This window comes from Myotis daubentonii, chromosome 16 (genome assembly GCF_963259705.1).
Source record: "Myotis daubentonii chromosome 16, mMyoDau2.1, whole genome shotgun sequence".
NCBI classification, from domain to species: Eukaryota; Metazoa; Chordata; class Mammalia; order Chiroptera; family Vespertilionidae; genus Myotis; species Myotis daubentonii.
This window is the reverse complement of record NC_081855.1, coordinates 42,261,133-42,280,111: the sequence shown is the minus strand read 5'-3', so window position 1 is coordinate 42,280,111 and position 18,979 is coordinate 42,261,133. Positions and strand designations below refer to the sequence as shown.

General features: G+C 44.3%; 1 protein-coding gene and 1 long non-coding RNA gene across 3 annotated transcripts; one reads left to right on the top strand and one right to left on the bottom strand.

Moving 5' to 3' along the window:
• Window positions 1-8,786: 8,786 nt before the first annotated feature.
• Window positions 8,787-17,443, bottom strand: G6PC1 (glucose-6-phosphatase catalytic subunit 1). 2 transcript variants are annotated; one of them, XM_059670268.1, is made up of 5 exons: window positions 17,327-17,443; window positions 14,728-14,837; window positions 12,532-12,637; window positions 11,858-11,973; window positions 8,787-10,663 (listed from the first exon to the last, which is right to left on the bottom strand). In XM_059670268.1, the coding sequence occupies exons 1-5, from the start codon at window positions 17,359-17,361 to the stop codon at window positions 10,152-10,154; spliced, it is 879 nt and encodes a 292-aa protein (XP_059526251.1). In that variant the 5' UTR covers window positions 17,362-17,443; the 3' UTR covers window positions 8,787-10,151. The 2 variants fall into 2 exon arrangements, with proteins under 2 accessions (XP_059526251.1, XP_059526249.1); XM_059670266.1 differs by having other exon boundaries at window positions 17,157-17,386.
• On the top strand, window positions 10,553-17,420 carry LOC132218688 (uncharacterized). The gene is made up of 2 exons (XR_009449240.1): window positions 10,553-10,685; window positions 17,019-17,420. It is a non-coding gene; the product is annotated as an uncharacterized LOC132218688 (long non-coding RNA).
• Window positions 17,444-18,979: the final 1,536 nt, after the last annotated feature.

Sequence of the window (18,979 nt, the reverse complement as noted above, 5' to 3'; positions counted from 1 at the left end):
GAACACAGCTATTTCATCCCAGCATTGGTGGGGTTGCATTTTCTCAAGTTAGCCTAAAAAAGCTCGTCTCTAGCTATAAAAGGAGTGCTTCCGTCTTTGTTCTTGATTTATTTGAAATTTTGTAACTCCCTCCCCTCCTGAAGATTATGCAAGAAGAAGAGAAGAGGAAAGTTAATCTTGTATGTCGTGGGAAACCCAGTTAAACGTTTGAAATGCTCAAATATACCACAGTCCGCCTAGAGACTGTTCTGGCAGTGGGTAACAAGAGCTAGGAAACTTTTCAAACCTTTGACCCACTAATACCAGTTTTGGGAATATACCCCAAGGAAATAACCCAAAAGGGAAAAATATGTAATTTGTGCAAAGATGTTCATGTGCTGCTATTTATAGGAGTGAAGAATTGGAAATCAGCCAAATGCCAAATAAGGGAATGACTTGGGCAAGTTATGGTATAGTGACATAAGGAAACCCCAGTGAACTATTTTAAATGACAGGAATGTGGCCTCTGCTGGCTCTAGGGAATGTGTAGATTAAAGTATTTGAAGCGACAAGTACACCAAACAGGAAGTTTTCAACTATGTCAAATTTGTGTTGCGCCAAAAAAAATTTGGAAGTGACTTTTGAGGGAAGGAAAATGTAGTTTAGAGTTGAGTTTGATGCCTCGTTCGTAAAGTTGCTTGTGTGTTACAATATCTATTGCAACACACTCCAGGGTCTGACCATTTTGAGCCTAAAACAACTGTTTGAGCATAGAAAGTAGACCAGCGGGTCTTGTTTTGCAGCAAAAAGTCTTCATAGTTACGTGCCAAGGCTGTGGGGAAGCATCACCGTAGCCTCAAAATCTAGAGACACCAAGAAAAGGTTGGAGCTGCAGAAAAGACACGCTGTGATTACAGCCGGTTTGGAGTCAGTCTGCTGTTCTCTGGCAGAGCAATCCTCAGACCTTGCCCAGGGCTTACCAATACCCGCCCAGCGGCACAGACTGTTGTGTAAATGGGCAGAGAGGAGGAAATTAGGTCCCAGAGGCCAGAATATATCAGAGATGCCAAAGAAACATGTACAAAAAGTTTTATTTTAAACTTAAAAAAAAACATCCTCACCTGAGGATATTTTCCCACTGATTTTTAGAGAGAATGGAAGAGAGAGGGAAAGACAGAAATATTGATGTGAGAGCGTGCAATCAAGGCATGTGCCCTTGACTGGAATCGAACTGGGGACCCTTTTGTCCGCAGGCTGACAACTCTATCCACTGAGCCAAGCCGGCTCTTTAATTACTATTACAGTCAGGCCTACAGCCTGAGTCATACTTCTTAAAAATAACAGCAACAGAACAACTAGAAACAAGAGTTCAGAATAGGAAATTGGACAGCCATATTAAGAACTAAAAGGACATTAAATCAAGGAGCTGTAAAAAATAGGAAAAAGATGGATGGATATTTGTGGCAAGTTAAGGGTATATAGAATATTTTTAAAACAATATATATTGGGTATGGGTTAATATTTAACAACTAGAACGCAAGGAAACATTCATCGGAATAAACTATTATTCAAGTCTACACAGCATTTAAAGTCAGTTTTCTAGTGAATCCTTACCTTAACATCATCACCAGAAGGCTATCTCGTCTGGGACGCTTTTTTTTTCCTTTCTCAACTTTAACTTGGCTGAAGGAAAAGCCAATCAAATTAGGCTTTTCTTTCAGCCAGTAACAGAAATTAAAGCAGGAGTTTGTACTAACAAAGTTAGAGTTCATCTCATGCCTTTTCCAAAGAAGTCAAGTCTAGGCCCAGTGGGAGTACGCTGGTGTTTTGCAGTGTGTCTTAACTACGCTCTTTGTTTGTTCATCTAAGGATATGTTTTGTTTTATTCATTCCTCTCCCTGGTGATTTAACAACAATGTTAACTCTATCCAGAGCCTTTGGGGAGGGGAGGGCAGTTTGTCTACCAAACACTTACAATAGGGGCTCCTTGCCAGTCTCCGCCCCTCTTCCCCTAACTCTTTATCTTCAATTCTCAGTCCTTCACACATTTTATCCTGGATTTAATGAGGTCCACATCTGTGGATGCTTCCTAACACATTCAGCTTCAGAATCTCTACAAAAGGCCAAGAGGTGAGAGTGCTTTTAGCTCCTATCAACCCAGAGGCAGCGACTCCAGTTACTTTAACAAGTTGACCTCGTTGGAGGGAAAGCTTCTGGCAGAACAGAGGACCCATTTGCACAGCAGTTGCTGCGTTGAAAAACAGTCACTGGAAGAAAATTATTTTAGGTAAATTGTGATGATTCTCCTCTCTGGTTGGTTACTGGGTTTCTCAGTCCTGGCACTATTATCATTTCGAGCAGGATAATTCTGTGTTGTGGGGAGCTGTGCATTGTAGGATGTTTAGCAGCTTGCGTGGCCTCTACCTCCTAGATACCTGGAGCACCCCTCCAGCCATGACAACCCAAAATGTCTCCAGACATTGCCAGATGTCACCCGAAAGGCAAAATTGCCCTCACTTGAGAACCATTTCTTCGTTAGATATTTTGTGTGGAAATAATAGTGTTTTGGCAGTAGTATGAGGATCTCCCCTACCTGTGAAGAGAATGGAACATTCCAACTTCATCTTTTCTGACCTGGACTTCCCAGCAGGTTCAGCTCAGAATAACATTTGAGGGAAACCTGTTTTCATGCCCAACTCTTCCCCTCACCAAGCTCTTTTCCAACACTTTCTTGTTTTTCCTCAAATTCATTTCCCCCAATTAATCTTCCTACAGGATTGAGTTTTGAAGGTATCCCCAAAGAATACCTGGAACTAATTGGAAATCTTGAACTCTTTCAGGTGGAGGAGCCCGAAGTGGGCAGAACCCTCCCCAGGTGTTTTATTTTTCTTGAAGTGGATTGAGCTCAACCACCCCTCAGTTTGGGGAATGCACTCACCAGTCATTATGTTTGGCGTCATTTGACCTTTGGAAGTTCTTAGAAGCATGTTGTGTTGTTGTGCAGAGCACTATAGATAGAAAACGAGAAAGGGCATAGTTCTGGAGATAACAGTTTGGCAGCCACTGTAACTAGCAAACCTGCTGACAAAGCTTGGAGAACCAGATCAAAGACTGGGGTTGCTGAATCAGCTTTTCCTGAATCAGCTCTGATACCTGTTAGGATCCAGGGCCTCACCTAAGGCTTTTGAAGCGAAGGAACTTTTTGGAGGCTTTGGTGTAGCGTGTCCGTGGTGGTATCACTACAGCCTATAGGGAAAGTTGATGCCATTGTCATCCCATTGTATTCACTGTATTTGGGGTGGGGTGGGGGGCGGGAATGGCCTGGTTAGGAGGGCTTTGGCAGCCAAAAAACATGACCCAAAGAAATTGACTTATGCCACTTGGGTTATCAAATCAATTAAGCCAAATTACATCTCTCAAAAGACTGACTTGAGTCCTGGCTGGTTTGGCTCAGTGGTTGGAGCATCGGCCCAAAGACCAAAGGGTCTCTGGTTCAATTCCTGGTCATGGGCACATACCTGGGTTGCAGGTTTGATCCCTGGCCCTGGTTGGGGGAGGCAACGAATCAATGTCTCTCTCACATTGATGTTTCTCTCTCTCCTCTCCCCCCACTTCCACTCTAAAAAAAATTCAGTGGGAAAAAATATCTTCAGGTGAGGATTAACAACAACAAAAACAGGCTCACGTGAGTTCATTAGTGGGTTGATCACACAGGGATCAGTGGCATGTTGCCAATGGGCTGGTGTTGAAGGAGGAGATCAGAGTGAAAGATGGAGGTGGAGAGATGAAATTGTGATGGCATGCTCTCACCAAGGAGTGCCAAACTGTTCACAACGGAGGAGAAAGGAATTAGATTTTCAATCTGTTTGCCTTTGGATAGAAAGTAATGCAGCTAATAAAGGATCAGATCCCCAGTTCTGTGATGGAGCAGAATGAGTAGAGTTCTACCAGTTTTCAAACACTGAAGTGAGTTGAGCTGATCTGAGGGCAATGACTGAGGAACTCGAAGAGCGAAAGAAGAAAGAGAGAAGACGGCATAAAGGAAAGCATTGAAAATTTTCTGGCTGGAAAACTAACCTCATGCTAAAAAAACACACACACACACAGAAAACACATAAAAACACCAAGTTGTTTCTTCTTGTAGCTACATTTCTGCCCTGGAAAGATTTATGAAAGCAAAAGACGTGCCGAGCACATAACATAATTAGGAACAGGCCATCTTGCATAGTTATTCTAGCGGTGGCTTTAATTTGGTTCACAAACTCTGGATCTGGTTCAAATAAGCGGTTCAGTGTCTGCTTATGTCTTTCCCTTCTGTCTCAGCAGCTTCATGTCGACATAGCAGCCCAGGCAAACGCTGGAGACAGGCAAAGGGTGACTGCTCTCTGTTAAGAATCACAAGACCTAGGGACACTTACTTATGTGACTTAGAGGAGCTAAGGCCTTAATTTCTGACTCTGTGAAATGTAAACAATTTTTGAATAGAATGAATAGTGAGCAACTTAAACAAAGCGGTCAATTCAGGAAAAATAAAAATATTCGTAGACTTTTTTTTCTTTTTATTGGGAAGTAACAACCCAGCAGCAGCGCTTTCATCTTTCACTCCGAAATTAGATTTTGGGCTGTGGATTGCCCATCACTGGACTGGACAACTTCTAATTTCTCTTCTAGATTCATTAGGTTTTTGGTTCTCTAATGGAAGTGGCTTTTGTTGACTGCTTCTTTGTAATATTTCTAGTTAATTCTTTCCTTAACATCATCAGAAGGCTATTTGGCCAAAGGTTTTCCATTCTCAAGAGGCTCTTGAAAATCACTTGGTTACATATAATGTTGTCCTATTTTATTTACACCTAGAAGCCTTAAAGGCAACTATCCTAGTTCTGCAATTACTACAGAGAAAAATCAATAAGTGTTAATAATTCAGCAGCTAAAGTAATGGTTTTCAAGGAAACAAGTCAGCAAATTTTGACAGGTTACAACTAGTCAATTGATCAGGGCCAGAACTTTAGATATCCAGATATGTCTTCAAACAAAATGCTCTTGGAATGCATACTGGAACAATAAAGCCATTGCCGACAAAAGTAGGAGGAGCCCATTGACATTTCTTTGTTAAAATCTGATCACCTGATCAATCTTGCTTTAAAACTCTTTAAGGAAAAGAATTAGACAAAGATATAATTCAGGGTATGACCTTAGGAAATCCAAAGAGATGGCAAAACCAGAAATACTATAAAACTTTCTTACTAAGCCTTTGGAAAAACAGTCTGACAGTTCCTTAAAAGGTTAAACAGAGTTACTATATGACTCAGCAATTCCACTCCTAGGTATATATATATATATATATATATATATATATATATATATATATATATACACAAGAGAGGTGAAATCATAGTTCCACACAAAAATTTGTACACAAATGTTCATAGCAGTATTATTTATTATAGCCAAAAGTGGAGACAACCCAAATATCCATCAACTAATGAACAGGTAAACAAAATTTATTACATCCTTACAATGGAATATTATTTGACTATAAAAAGAAATGAAGTATTAATACATGTTACAACATGAATGATCCTTGAAAACATTATGTTAAGTGAAAGAAGCCAGTCACAAAAGGTCACATATTGCATGATTCCATTCATATGAAATGTCTAGAATAGGTAAATCTATGAGACAAAAAATAGACTGGTGGTTGCCTAAGGCTGGGTGGGTTGGGGTGAAATGGAGGTGACTTCTAATGGGTATGGGGTTTCTTTATGGAGTGACAAAAATGTTCTAAAATTGATTTGTGGTGATGGTTGTACAGTTCTCTGAATATACAAAAAGCCATTGAATTGCACACTTTAAATGGATAAATTGTATGGTCTGTAAATTACACCTCAAAAAAGTTGTTATCAATTTTTAAAAAGCTATATCAATTTTGTTAAAGTGCAAAAGCAAACACAAGAGCCTTAAGCCTGTGGTGCAGCAGCATTAGCCTGGAGAGCAGAAGTTGCACTTTCTTAATGGGTCTGTTTGCCCAGGGCAGTAATACAATTAGTGTGTGTGTGTGTGTGTGTGTGTGTGTGTGTGTGTGTGTATCAACCCCAACCCACCTCCTCAAAACTGTTAGACTGCCAGAACAATCTAGCAAATTATGTTATAACATGCCATGGACCTTGGTTTATAGCTGTCATTGGTCACTTAAACTTATTTCCACCCTGAGGATTCACAAGTCATTTTAAAAGCAAACCTACCTCTGTAACTTGGGGAGAGATCAGTGATCAGAATGTGCTAATACAATGGCTATATCTTGAGTTGATCATGAGCTGACCCCCTTTCTGGCCTTTACCCATTATAAATTCTAAGCCCATAGGTCTGTCCATTTCTAGACTCTAGACCCATTCCAATAAAAGGTAGCAATCTTGTATTTGTGGAGTCTCTGATCTAAACAAGCTTCCACAGCGTCTCTATTTTCTACCTCTGCATATGGCTTTATACCAACAGTTCTTTGTGGTAATTCTATCTTCTCACTCTATCTTGATTGTAAAAATAAGAAGTAAGTTACCTTACTGTTTGACCCAGATAGTCTGAGCAAGACTTTTAATCTCTTTCTTGAAAGAGAGAAAGCGAAGAGCTAAAAAATTGTTTTTAGCACTGCTGTTAAACTAACATGGTTATGCCTGTTCTAATAGTTATTTTATTAAATACCTTTAAAATATGGCATCTTAGAAACGAGTAGTAGCCCCCTGGGAGGATCATTCTAAGTTTTATAATGTCCTTTGCCTACAAGAAATCAGATTTCCCATGGTTTGAATGAAGAATCATATCTGGCCCTAGCCAATTTGGCTCAGTGGCTAGAGCATCAACTAGTGGACTGAAGGCTACAGGTTTGATTCCAGTCAAGGGTACATACCTCAGTTGCAGGCTCGATCTTAGCCTCAATTGGGGCACGTGCAGGAGGCAACCAATCGATGTGTTGCTCTCACATCAGTGTTTCTCTCTGTCTTTCCCCCTCCCTCCCACTCTCTCTTAAAATCAATGGAAAAAATATGCTCTGGATGGGGATTAACAAAAAGAAAAAAAAGAGAGTCATATCTGGTATCTGAAAGATAGTTTGATACAGCTGCCAATTTTACTGATATCGGTAGGGTATGGGGGTGAGGCAGGTGGAGGGTGGGGCATGGACTCTGAGTCAGACTGCCTGGTTTTTAAACTGGCTTCACCATTCTGGGCAAGACACATAACCCCTCTATGTCTATTTATATGTAATATGAGGGTAAATTATAGCACAGAGATGTCTGGAGAATTAAGTGAGTTAATTGTATCCTATCTAATAAAAGAGAAAAATGGTAATTGGCGTACGACGATACCCTTTTCATTGGCTAATCAGGGCTATATGCAAATTAACTGCCAACTATGATTGGCAGTTAACTGCCAACAAGATGGCGGTTAATTTGCATATGTAGGCACAATGCAGGGAGGCGAAAGGGAAAGCAGGAAGAAGCCCCCTGCCACTGACAGTGATCGGAAACCCAGGGGGGAGCTAAGAGTTGGGGGGCAGGGCAAACCGCCTTTGCCCTGCCCCCCAGCCATGATCGGAGAATCAGGTGCCTTTTCTGCCCTGGCCAGTGATAGCAGGAAGTAGGGGTGGAGCCAGCAATGGGAGCTGGGCACGGTCGAAGCTGGCAGTCCCGGGAGCTAGGGGTCCCTTGCCTGGTCCTAAAGCGGAGCCCACGATCGCGGGGCCGCTGCAGCTGCGGGTCCCCGCTGCCCGGGCCAGATGCCTCAGGCCTGGTCAAGGGGCCGATCCGGTGATTGGTGATCGGAGGGTGATAAGGGTCAACTCCTCTGGCCGAGGCATCAGGCCTGGGCGGGGGCCAGAGCCAGTGATCAGGGGGAGATGGGGGTCCCCTGTCCAAGCCTGACACCTCTGGCGGAGGTGTCAGGCCTGGGCAAGGGGCCGATCCTGCAATTGGAGGGTGATGGGGGTCAATGCCTGAGGACTCCCAGTATGTGAGAGGGGGCAGGCTGGGCTGAGGGACACTCCCCTCCCCACACACACCCAGTGCACGAATTTCGTGCACCGGGCCCTTAGTAAATAGATAAAATGCATAGAACAGAGTCTGGCATATAGTAAGTACTCGATAAATTTTATCTGCTATCATGATCTTTATCAACTTCACCAACTGTTGGGGTAGGGGCACTATTTACTTTCTGCCAGAATCCCATTGCAAGGAACCTGGACTGGGTCCCTGAGAGCAAATAAGTCATCCAGGATGAGGTCTCTGCCTAAGCAGTGGGGTTCAGTTCAGACATAACAAGACCATTTCCCTTCTCCCTTGGTGAGACCATTACAGTCTCTCAGGGCCTGGTTCAAACACATAAACAAACAGATCCAGGAGGGGAACTCAACTTCCCCTAAATAAATACATTTCAAAGTTCTGAGGTGAGTGAGCAGATCTCAGCCTCAGGACATCCAGGGTGAAAGAAATCACTCCATAGAGAAACTTGCAATAGCTCCCTTGAGTGTTCCTCGGTGCCATGACCTGTCCTGTTCAGACTTTCTTTAACTATAACCCCAAACCTTGCTGACACAGGGTCATGCATTCCAGTCTGACCAGTCTTGTTCTCCTGCTACAACTTACATTCCCTGACTGTTTAGTTTGGTAATGACCCTGCCTGTCTGCCCTCAAGTGGTGGTTTGACCCATAGAGCAACTCCTGCTGACCTGTGGTCCGGTAAGGAATGTTCAGTCTTAGCCAATGATATTGTGCCTGTGTTGGGCTCAACTCTACCTGTGGCCCATGGGCACTTCATAAGTCTCCCTAACTCTACTGGGGCTCCTGGCCAACTCAAGAGAAAGCACCTTTTTTTTCTTGAAGGGGAAAACATAGGTACACAGAAACTAAATTATTTGTTTAGGGAGATAAAGTAAAGAGCTAGAAATTTAGCTGAGCCAGAATTAGAACCTTCAGATCTCATTGCATCTAAAATGTAGTAATCAACAAGACTTCATTCTTAAATAAAATGTTGTTTTTAATAAAATACTGCACATATATATTTTTCTTTTCAAAGATGTTATGACCAGGAAGGTTGGGGTGAATGATAATATATGGCGAACTACATAATTAGTAGTAAAAACAAGGACTCTCAAATAAATAGACTTCAGCATTTTTTTTTTCTAGGACATATTCTGCAAACCAGCTGACACTGGAGGACAGGCAAGGAGGCTTTCCCTCCAAGAATGTGCTCTTGGTTGGCGTGGGATAGAGAAAGGAGTCATGGGTACCCGCAGGAATCAATAGTAACATTGGAGTGACCTTCTGGAGAGGGGAATCCTTGCCTCTCCTTACCCTTTTGCCCAAGATTTCAGGGCTTAGCTGGAACAGAAAAAGCTCCACCACAGTCACCTTTAGGCATCTGAGTCTCCAGCAGGGCGGGTGTGGAGCCAGTGGAAAATTCTGGGGAAAGCAGAGCTAGGCTAATAAGGAGGCAGTTCTAGGGTGACAGAGGAGAAGCTTGACTATGCCTGAATGCTCTGACTTAGTACAAATCTAGGTCACTGCAGCCACTCAGAAATCCTGGTCAATACAATGACCACAGCTACATAATAGAAAAATACAAGATGCAGAATTACCCCACTAGCCACCTATTGATTACACTTCAGGTTGGTCCCCCACTATTGAGAGTCCCTCGCCTAAAGGTTTAAGTACAACCAAAGCCATTTAGGTATTGTTTGACATAATTTGCATGATATTCAAGATGCTAAAAAGTCCCCCTTAATCCATCCTTCCTTTCCTATCAAATCCACTTCTCTTTTCTCTTTTTCTGGATAAGAATGAGCCTGGGTAGAGCATTCTCAGGTGGGATTCCCAGCCTGGGACCGAGAGCTGTCCCCCTACCTGGAAGTCTGACTTTTGTGTATCTGACAGAAGAATGAGTAAGTCTTCGGGGGGGAAACCAGAACTACCTGACTTCTAACAGACAAGGCTTTCTCAAATACCCTTACTAGTTTTTCAAAAAAAAAAAAAACATCCCCCAATACAATTAGAATTGCATAGGAGGAAGGGGGTCGCTCAAGCTGACTCAGGCACTTCTGGCCTCAAGTGGGCTGGCGGGAGATGCCGGTTGCCCTCAATCCTCGGCTCAGTCATTGACTTTAAATACTGAAGTTTCCACCTTCCTTACAAAGACTTCTTGTCTGACTGGCCCAGGAGCCGGGCAAGGCAGTAGGGGATGAGACTGACAGATGCCAGGGGCACTGCTGCACTTTTGCAGAAGGACAGGACGTAGAAGATCATCTCGACTTGGGATGGGGGTTTCAAAGAGTCAAAGAGGTGCAGGAGGATGAGGGAAGCCACGATGCAGCCGAGGCGGAACAGGACAGACTTGCTGAGTTGGCCCTTGCAGCTCTCCCTGTACATGCTGGAGTTGAGAGCCAGCCCCAGGCCAAAGAGGGTCCCCAGGTTCTTCAGGAGGCTGGCAAAGGGCGTGGTGTCGATGTGAACCCATTCTGGCCGCTCACACCACCTCTTGGCTTTCTCTAGCGTCCACAGGAGGTCTACACCCAGCCCCTTCAGCAGCAGGTAAAATCCAATGGCAAAGCTGAACAGGAAGAAGGTAATGAGGAAATACTTCTTGAGACTGGCATTGTAGATGCCCTGGATGTGGCGGAAAGTTTCAGCAACAGCAATGCCTGGGCGGGAGAAAGAGTGACGGTGAGAAATAGGAAAGACTCTGGACCTTCAGCTAGAGGTGGGTTGGGACCCAATGGGTGACATGTCACCTGTCACCCATTAAATCACAGGCGCTAGATTAGAGGGTCACCTGGTTTATTCTCATATGTGGCTCCAGCCTTTCTTCACCCATAGACTCTTTCAGATGGATGGAAGAGTCTTGTTCCATACATCCTCCTACTGCCTGCTTGTTTCCTGTGCGGGGTCCTCATGTCTCTCATTGAATAGCCTCGGGGGTGGAGAGCTCACTCCCACGTGGGCAGCCCATTTCCTCTTGGAATGGATTTGATTATTAAAACATTCTTTCTTTTGCTGAGCTGACTGAAGTCTGTCCCCCTCTAATGCCATCTGTTGGTCTCAGTTCTTTCTGCAGGGCTTAAGTGGTAAATCCAGAGCCTCTTTAACACATTTGAGGATAGTTATTCTCCTCTCTCATCTACACATTCCCAGGTCTTTCATGTAACATGGCTTCCAGGTTCCTTCTCAAACATGGAACCCAGTACTGGATGCTGTGTTACTTTGTAGTTGTCATGAACTCATTGTCTCTCTTGTTCTCAGCACTGTTTTCTGCTCTTACAGATCTCCAGGAAAAAGTCCACAATTGCCCTAAGGTTTTATATTCCCATGCCTACCACAAAGCCAAGAAATTCTTTCTACCCTTAGCCCAAATCTTTTCTCCCCTCATTAACGGGATATAAAAAACCGCAAATATTAAAAACTCCAAACCTATGAAAATGACCAAGTGTGAGTATGTATCTATTAGGTTTGCAAATGAATTTATTTAAATAAAGAGCTTTCCTAGGACACTGTGTTAATTTGTTAAGTTTGGTAGATTCCCTTAAAATTAAACGAGGGGGCACTCCCAATGGAAAATCAATAAGAAATAAAGATTGTAAAATGCTCAGAGATTTCAAGCTAACTTAATTGGGTAAGTATTAGGTGTGGTGCAGCTTGTCTGGAACACATTTAAATGTCGATCTGGGCACTCCCATAGAAATTAATCATATTAAACGACCTACCCTTGACTTTCAGCCCACTAAAATGCTGACAGCATTGATACCCACAGACTATGGCTGGCATGCTGGGATTTTGTCCTGATTAGGGAGAAATGGGAGACGTGGGAGAGGGAGGGAGGGATCCAGAGCAGCCGGTACCTGACAAGACTCCAGCCACCACCTGATGGGGAAAATGAGCAGCAAGGTAGATTCGTGACAGACAGACGTTCAGCTGCACGGCCCAGAATCCCAACCACAAAACGACGTTCAAACACCTGCAACGGAAGAGGGAACCATAACAGAACCCAGATACACATCCTTCAGCAAAGAGAACAGCTTCAGCAGGAGTGTTGAAGCCTGGCAAACTTAGTTCATCAGCGGAATACTTATAAATTCATGCCTGTCCGCACAAGCTCAAAGATGCCTGGCAGAATGTATTTGCACAATGGCCGCATACCCAGAATTCCCTGTAGTAGGAATGTCTTACGTTTCTCTGTTCATTTTAATGTAGATGGGTAGACTCTATGGTTGGTACAGAAATGGGTCTTTGTTTAAATCCTGCCACTACCTAACTACCTGATCTCAAGAAGCCTCTTTACCATGTTTCCTTATCTGTAAAATTAGGATGTGCACTTGTGGGTCTCTTCCAGCCCTAACATTCTGTGACTCTAATCTTCACACTCAGCAGACATGCTGCAGCTCTTATCAGTACCAACCCAAAGTGTGGGATGGGCTAGCTGCTAGGGTGTTGTGAGGAAGAGCAAGTGGTATGTCAGCTACAGAGAAAGCCACCCCCTGCTCTCCACCTCCCACACCCAGGGCTGAGTTCTTACCTAAATCCGAAGGTGGGCTTTTTCTTTCCCCGAAAGATAGAGAGGGTGGATGTGACCATCACATAGTATACACCTGCTGTACCCATGGCATGACCAGAGGGACTCCCTAAAGGGCAGGAAAGAGATGAATGAATGAACTAAAGGTGAAAGTCTCCATCCCAGAGACTGCTAGGGGGTGTCATCTACCCATCCATCCTTCCATTCATCCACCCATCATGCAATCCATTCATTTATCCATTTAGTTACCTATTTAACAAGTCTCTATTGAGCTCCTATTGCAGGCCCAGCACTATGCTAGGCTCTGGGAGTATAGTGATGAGCAAAACCAGAGAAGGCCCAGTTCTTATATACAGTCTAGAGATTACACAAAGGATCTAATTAGCCCTCCATAACCTCTCTTCCACTCTTGTGCCCTCTGCTCCACGCATGCCTGCCTCATTGCTTTCCCGTAAACATGCTCCCACCTCAGGGTCGTGGCATTGTTAGTCTTTTTGGTCACACAACCCTTCCTCCAGAAATTTACTGGCTAATTCCCTTGCCTCCTCCAAGTTTTTGCTCAGATCTCAACTTCTCAGTGAGTATTACCTTGATCACACTATTTAATTCTGCAACCGGTCCCTGTTCCTGATCCCTCTACCCTGAGACATAGAGGGTGCTGAGGTATGCCAGCCTCCACTCAGATCCCTTTCTGGACAGAAGGACTTATTTTTACAGCTGTTGAAAGCGTGATCACAGATGGGCCTTAGCTCTCAGCCTTCTCCGGCTGAGAGAGCCATTTTGGTGCGGATCACCCTCTTCCTGGGCTGGCCTGTGCCCAGTCACTGGTCTACATGGAAATATAAGGGCCTGTTCCTCTTGACTCAATTCAGGCAACTCTGAAGGGCATCCTCAGCTCAGAGCTCCCTGTGGAGCTGGCTGAGGCTGAATCACCACTAGACTTCTCCTCTGCCCTGCTGGCTTTAGTCTTCCTCCCATCGGTGCTGCTCCTGAGCGTAGCAAAACTCCTGTATGCTCATCTCCACCTGAGTCTGCTTCCAGGGAACCCCATAGGCAAAGCCTTTTCTTTTCTTTTTTTAAAATATATTTTTATTGATTTCATAGAGGAAGGGAGAAGGAGAGAGAGATAGAAACATCAATGATGAGAGGAAATCACTGACCAGCTGCCCCCTGCACCCCACCCTGACTGGGGGAGCTCACAACCTAGGCATGTGCCCTTGGCTGGAATGAACCTGGGACCCTTTAGTTTGCAGGCTGATGCTCTATCCACTGAGCCAAACCAGCTAGGGTGCCTTGTCTTTTCTGTTCTCCTCCTCCCCTCTACTTCCTCCTCCTCCTTCCTCTTCTAAACTATCATCTTCCAATATTCTATACATTTTACTTGTGTGTTACACGCACACACACACACACACACACACACACACACACACACCATTCAAATAGCTCCACGAGAGCAGAGGTTTTTGTTTTATTCACTGAGGTATTCCAAGTTCCTAGAACAGTGTCTGGCACAGAGTAGGTGCTCAATTAATAACACCTGAATGAATGCATATGTTCTGAAGTGAACAACGGGTTTGTAAGAATAAATAACTATGGGCCGTGCCCTAGTTTGGGGGTCAGGGGTAGGTCCCTGAGGACAGAATGCCAGCACCCTTCCTAAGGGTAAGGGAGACTTAAGATGAGTGAAGGGTTTGCATATTCTGATTACCTACTAAAAAACAAAAGCTGTCATTTGATTGAGCAATAGCAGTATGGCTGTAATTAGCCAAATACTGGCAGGTTGTGGGCTTGATAGGTCAGCTCAGGAGGACACAGCTGCCAGACCAGGCCTCTGGGAAGGACAGCCAGGGCACCAGGCCTCTAGAGCTTAACCTTTCCCTGGCAAAGGGCCATTGCACACTTACACACTTACTCTCATGAGCCCATTGCCCGTGAGGGTGCTTCCCTTTCTGGGTTAGTAATTAAGGTTCTGGAAACATCAGGCAGATTTCCAAAGCAGCAGCAAGATGAGATGCAGGAAGGCCTTCTTGAGATCAATAAAATGGAATTGCATCAAATTGAAGACCCTGAGAAAACGCGGGAAGGAATGGCTCTCCTCATGTCCCCTCAAAGACAGCTTCACCCACAACGAATGCTAATAGGTGTCCACATGAGCAAGGTGCGCCCAGCTTCCGTCTGTGCAGAGGGTGGGACTCTTACCTGGTCCAGTCTCACAGGTGACAGGGAACTGCTTGATCAGTGGTGCAGAGGTATGGCTGTAGTAGTCTGTGTCCAGGACCCACCAGTACGGGCGCTGCCCAAAGAGAATCCTGTGGAAAAGCAGAACCCGTGCCGAGGTTACGGAAGGAACCCTTTTGCCAGAAGCTCACACCTTTGAGAAGGGAGAGCAGCTTGAGAAGAAGATCCATGTGACCCTAAACTGGTACATTGGCCACCTCCAAGGAGGTGAGCTGGGTGGCTGGGAAGAGGTGGGGGAGTGGACTTGTATGGTACATCCTTTATATAATTTTTGGATTTTCAACTATTTGAATTTATTATTTATTAAAACAGAAATAAATTAACCTGAGATCCAAAGATCCATATTCACGGCCAGCTAGGTGACTTTTTCGTAAAACCGCAAGACAAATTTGTCCTGGAAGGATGCATCTGGAACTGCAGTTCGCAACTTAAATTTGCATATCCCACCAGGTCCCTCTGCTTTCTTCAGGCCTCAGAATAACTCTCTGAAAGGCATACATAGCTTCGGGTGCTTGCTCTGTGTCCTCTGCTTTGAAAGAGGATATCTCAGACAAACCACTGCCCTTTTATTTTATTTATTTTTTTCTTAATCCTCACCTGAGAATATGCTCCCTTTAGAGAGAGAGAGAGAGGGAGAGGGAAAGAGAAAGAAACATCGGTGTGAGGGAGAAACATCCACCCGTTGCCTCCCTTGTGCACCCTACTGGGATCCAGCCTGCGACCCTTCGGTGCATGGGATGATGCTTCAGCCAACTGTGCCCCACTGGCCAGGGCCAAGCCACTTCCCTTTTAAAAGGCCTAGATCTTTTATTGTGGAAACAGGTGTCAGAGGTCCGGCTGGAGGCCTCCTTTTCCCTGTGGTGGTGGAAGAGTGATTGCTCACCCAAATCAGGGACAACCACTAACTCTCACCTCCACCAACTCAGAGAAAATCCATCACTCTTTAATTGAGCTCAGATATTTGGAATAACCATTTATCTTTTTATTGCTTAGGGTCATGCTCTTTAATAGGGGATGTTACAGATAACACTTACATTTTTCAACAGAAATTTCAGAATCCCTTGGGCTTCTGAGCCCAATAATCTTTTTTTAAATTTATTTTCTATTCTAAAGGACTTTTTTACTGTTTATGGCCAGAGACTATTAGAGTTGAAAGAGATGTAAGAATCATCTGATAGTAGTAATAGATAGTTTTAGAGATGGTAAAGGGCTTAGAGGGGAGCTGGTCCAACTCTTCATTTTCTAGATGATGAAAGAGAAGCCAAACCAGTAATATGCTAAAGTCAGCTGGTGCTGGCTAACAATTATAAAATATTCAGGATTTTTGCAAGCCAAACCCATCTGTAGCTTGAAAGTGGCTATAATGGAAATATATAAACAGTAGAATTTGGCAAATGTTAAAATCGGGATTCTCCCACCTCCCGTCTTTCCCCGAAAGAGTCAGTTAATCAGCATTGGATATTCCATGGTTCTTAAGAGCCTTGCCCCTGGAGCCAGCCTGCCTGAGTGTCAATCCTGCCTCTGACATTTATTACCCATGTTGGTCTAGGCCAGTGGTCGACAAACTCATTAGTCAACAGAGCCAAATATCAACAGTACAACGATTGAAATTTCTTTTGAGAGCCAAATTTTAAAAACTTAAACTATATAGGTAGGTACATCGTTATTAACCTAATTAGGGTCCTCCTAAGGCTTAGGAAGAGCCACACTCAAGGGTCCAAAGAGCCGCATGTGGCTCGAGAGCCGCAGTTTGCCGACCACTGGTAGGCACCTTCTCTTCATCTGTCACATAGTAACCACCGTCAGAAAAACATTCGACACATGGCCTGGCACAGACTAAATGTCTGATAACTGTTAACTATAATTATTATAAGGTCCCAGAGATAACCTAAGTTTACAGATTATAAAACAGAAGCTCAGAGAGTTGCTATGACTTGCCCAGGACATGCGGCTGGTAGGTGGCTGAACAAAACCTGGATGGAGCCCGGTTCTCTGGATTCCTCCTCATTGCCCCACACAACAGGTTTTTAAATTATCTGTATGATTCCTTTTTTCATGCATCATTTTTCTTCTGTCATGCATCTACCTGTATGTTGTCTATTCTGCTGCAAGTAGTAAAACTGTGTTTCTTTGCTTACAGCCTACAATCCAGACTTTTCACTAAGTCCAGCTGGCCTTCTGTCCATAGAAATAGCCTTTCCTGTATCTTCAACTCACTGACAGGGCTTTCTCTGTCTTCTCTCTTTATGTAGCAGATGGAGAGTCAGGAGGGGAGGAACCTGTGGCTTCCTGAATTGCATGGAGAAGGCAACTTCTGATGGACAGACATTTCCAGAGAGAATGCCAGCCTCCTTCCTTGCCGATCTCCTCTCTGCCTGGCTCTTACTCACCACTTAAAGATGAGGTTGAGCCAGTCTCCAATCACAGCTACCCAGAGGAGTTGGATGCCCACAGCTTCTCGAACATGGAACCAGATGGGGAAGAGGACATAGAAGGCATTCCTGAGGTCTGCGATCACAGAGACCAGGATGAACCAATCCTGGGAGTCCTGGTAATTCACCTGGAGGTAGTGTGTTGACTGGATCCCAAAGTCATGAAGGACGTTCATGCCTTCCTCCATGCTCACTCCCTGGCCCCTCAGGAAGCCGTCAGCTGAGCCCTTGCAGACTTGGTGGTGATAACTCTGCTATCAGCCTGTGTCTTGCCCGTTTTATACACCCTGTAACCAGCCTGCAGGTCAACCCAGCCCTGATCTTTGGACTCAAAAAACACTTTTGTCTAAAATCTATTGATCAAAGGTGCATCATCAGTAGGTTGATGCAAACATGTTCAGGGTGATTTACGTAAAATAGAAAACCAGGCACACAAAAACAGCCTGATCGGCCATGTGCTCCGCAGGGCCAATTATTAACTTTGGCAGCTGCTCGACAGTGCCAGGGGCTGCCCTCCTGGCTCTGAAACCCAGCCAGAGACACGGGACAGAGTCTAAATCACTATGGTTCTTGCAAAGATGCCTGATTTCCTAAGTCTGCAACTGTGCTTATTTGGGAACAAAGAAAAAGTCTTGAAGTCCTAGTGATTCAGGTTTTAAGTTATTAATTTAGAAGGTAGTTCATTTTATTGTACTGGGTACTGTCACCTTGCTGGCCGTTTCTTAACTGCATTAGAGTCTAGGAAATGCCTCTGGTTTGGGAGCTCAAACCCTCTTCCCATGTGGCTCTATAGCTCAGGGCCAGAAAATAATCACCCTTGAATGCCTGATCAGTTCATTCATTTAATGTCCTTAAAGTTTGGGCCTTTGGGGTTTTAACACGTAAGTGAAAGCAATAAAATGAATGTGTGTTCACACAAAAACAATATGATTGATATATAGTTCTAAATAACAACACCAACAAATTGGTGACTGGGGACCCTGGAAAGGGCTTCTGTAGCTTGATCTTCCATTTGTACTTGGATATTTATGTTCACAAGGAAGTCAATCCATTCTTACTATAGCCATGGATATAGACAAGGAATAAATAAAAGTAACAGATGCCCAGGCGTGAGAAGCAAGGCTGCCTTCCTCCCCTGCACAAGCAGAAATCGCCCTGCAGCAGTGCAGAGACCAAAACCTCACCCTTGGTCAGTTAGAACTCTGAAGGAAGCAAGGGCTGAATCAGGCAGTGACCGGAGGCATTTTTCAAGGATAAGAGCTAGTGGGAATAAAACTTTAAAATATTCACTTGAATTTCCCACCAGTAAGTCCATATTCCCTTGTAAGGGCTAGGTTGGGGACAGGGAAAAGGAACTCAGAGCTAATGAGTCTGTAGCAAAGGTGTCTACATACAATTGCTCTGACCAAGAGGTATCCCTACCATGCTGGAAATGATGAAAACATCATCCAGGAAGTATGGTCTGGCACAGGGGTGGGCAAACTTTTTGACTCGAGGGCCACAATGGGTTCTTAAACTGGACCGGAGGGCCGGAACAAAAGCATGGATGGAGTGTTTGTGTGAACTAATATAAATTCAAAGTAAACATCATTACATAAAAGGGTACGGTCTTTTTTTTTTTTAGTTTTATTCATTTCAAACGGGCCGGATCTGGCCCGCGGGCCGTAGTTTGCCCACGGCTGGTCTGGCATCTTATCCTCACCCTCCATGGGCTCCCACCCACTTCTAGCAGACCCCAGCTGCCCTTGACCACATTGTCTCTGCTGGTCCAAGCAACCCTA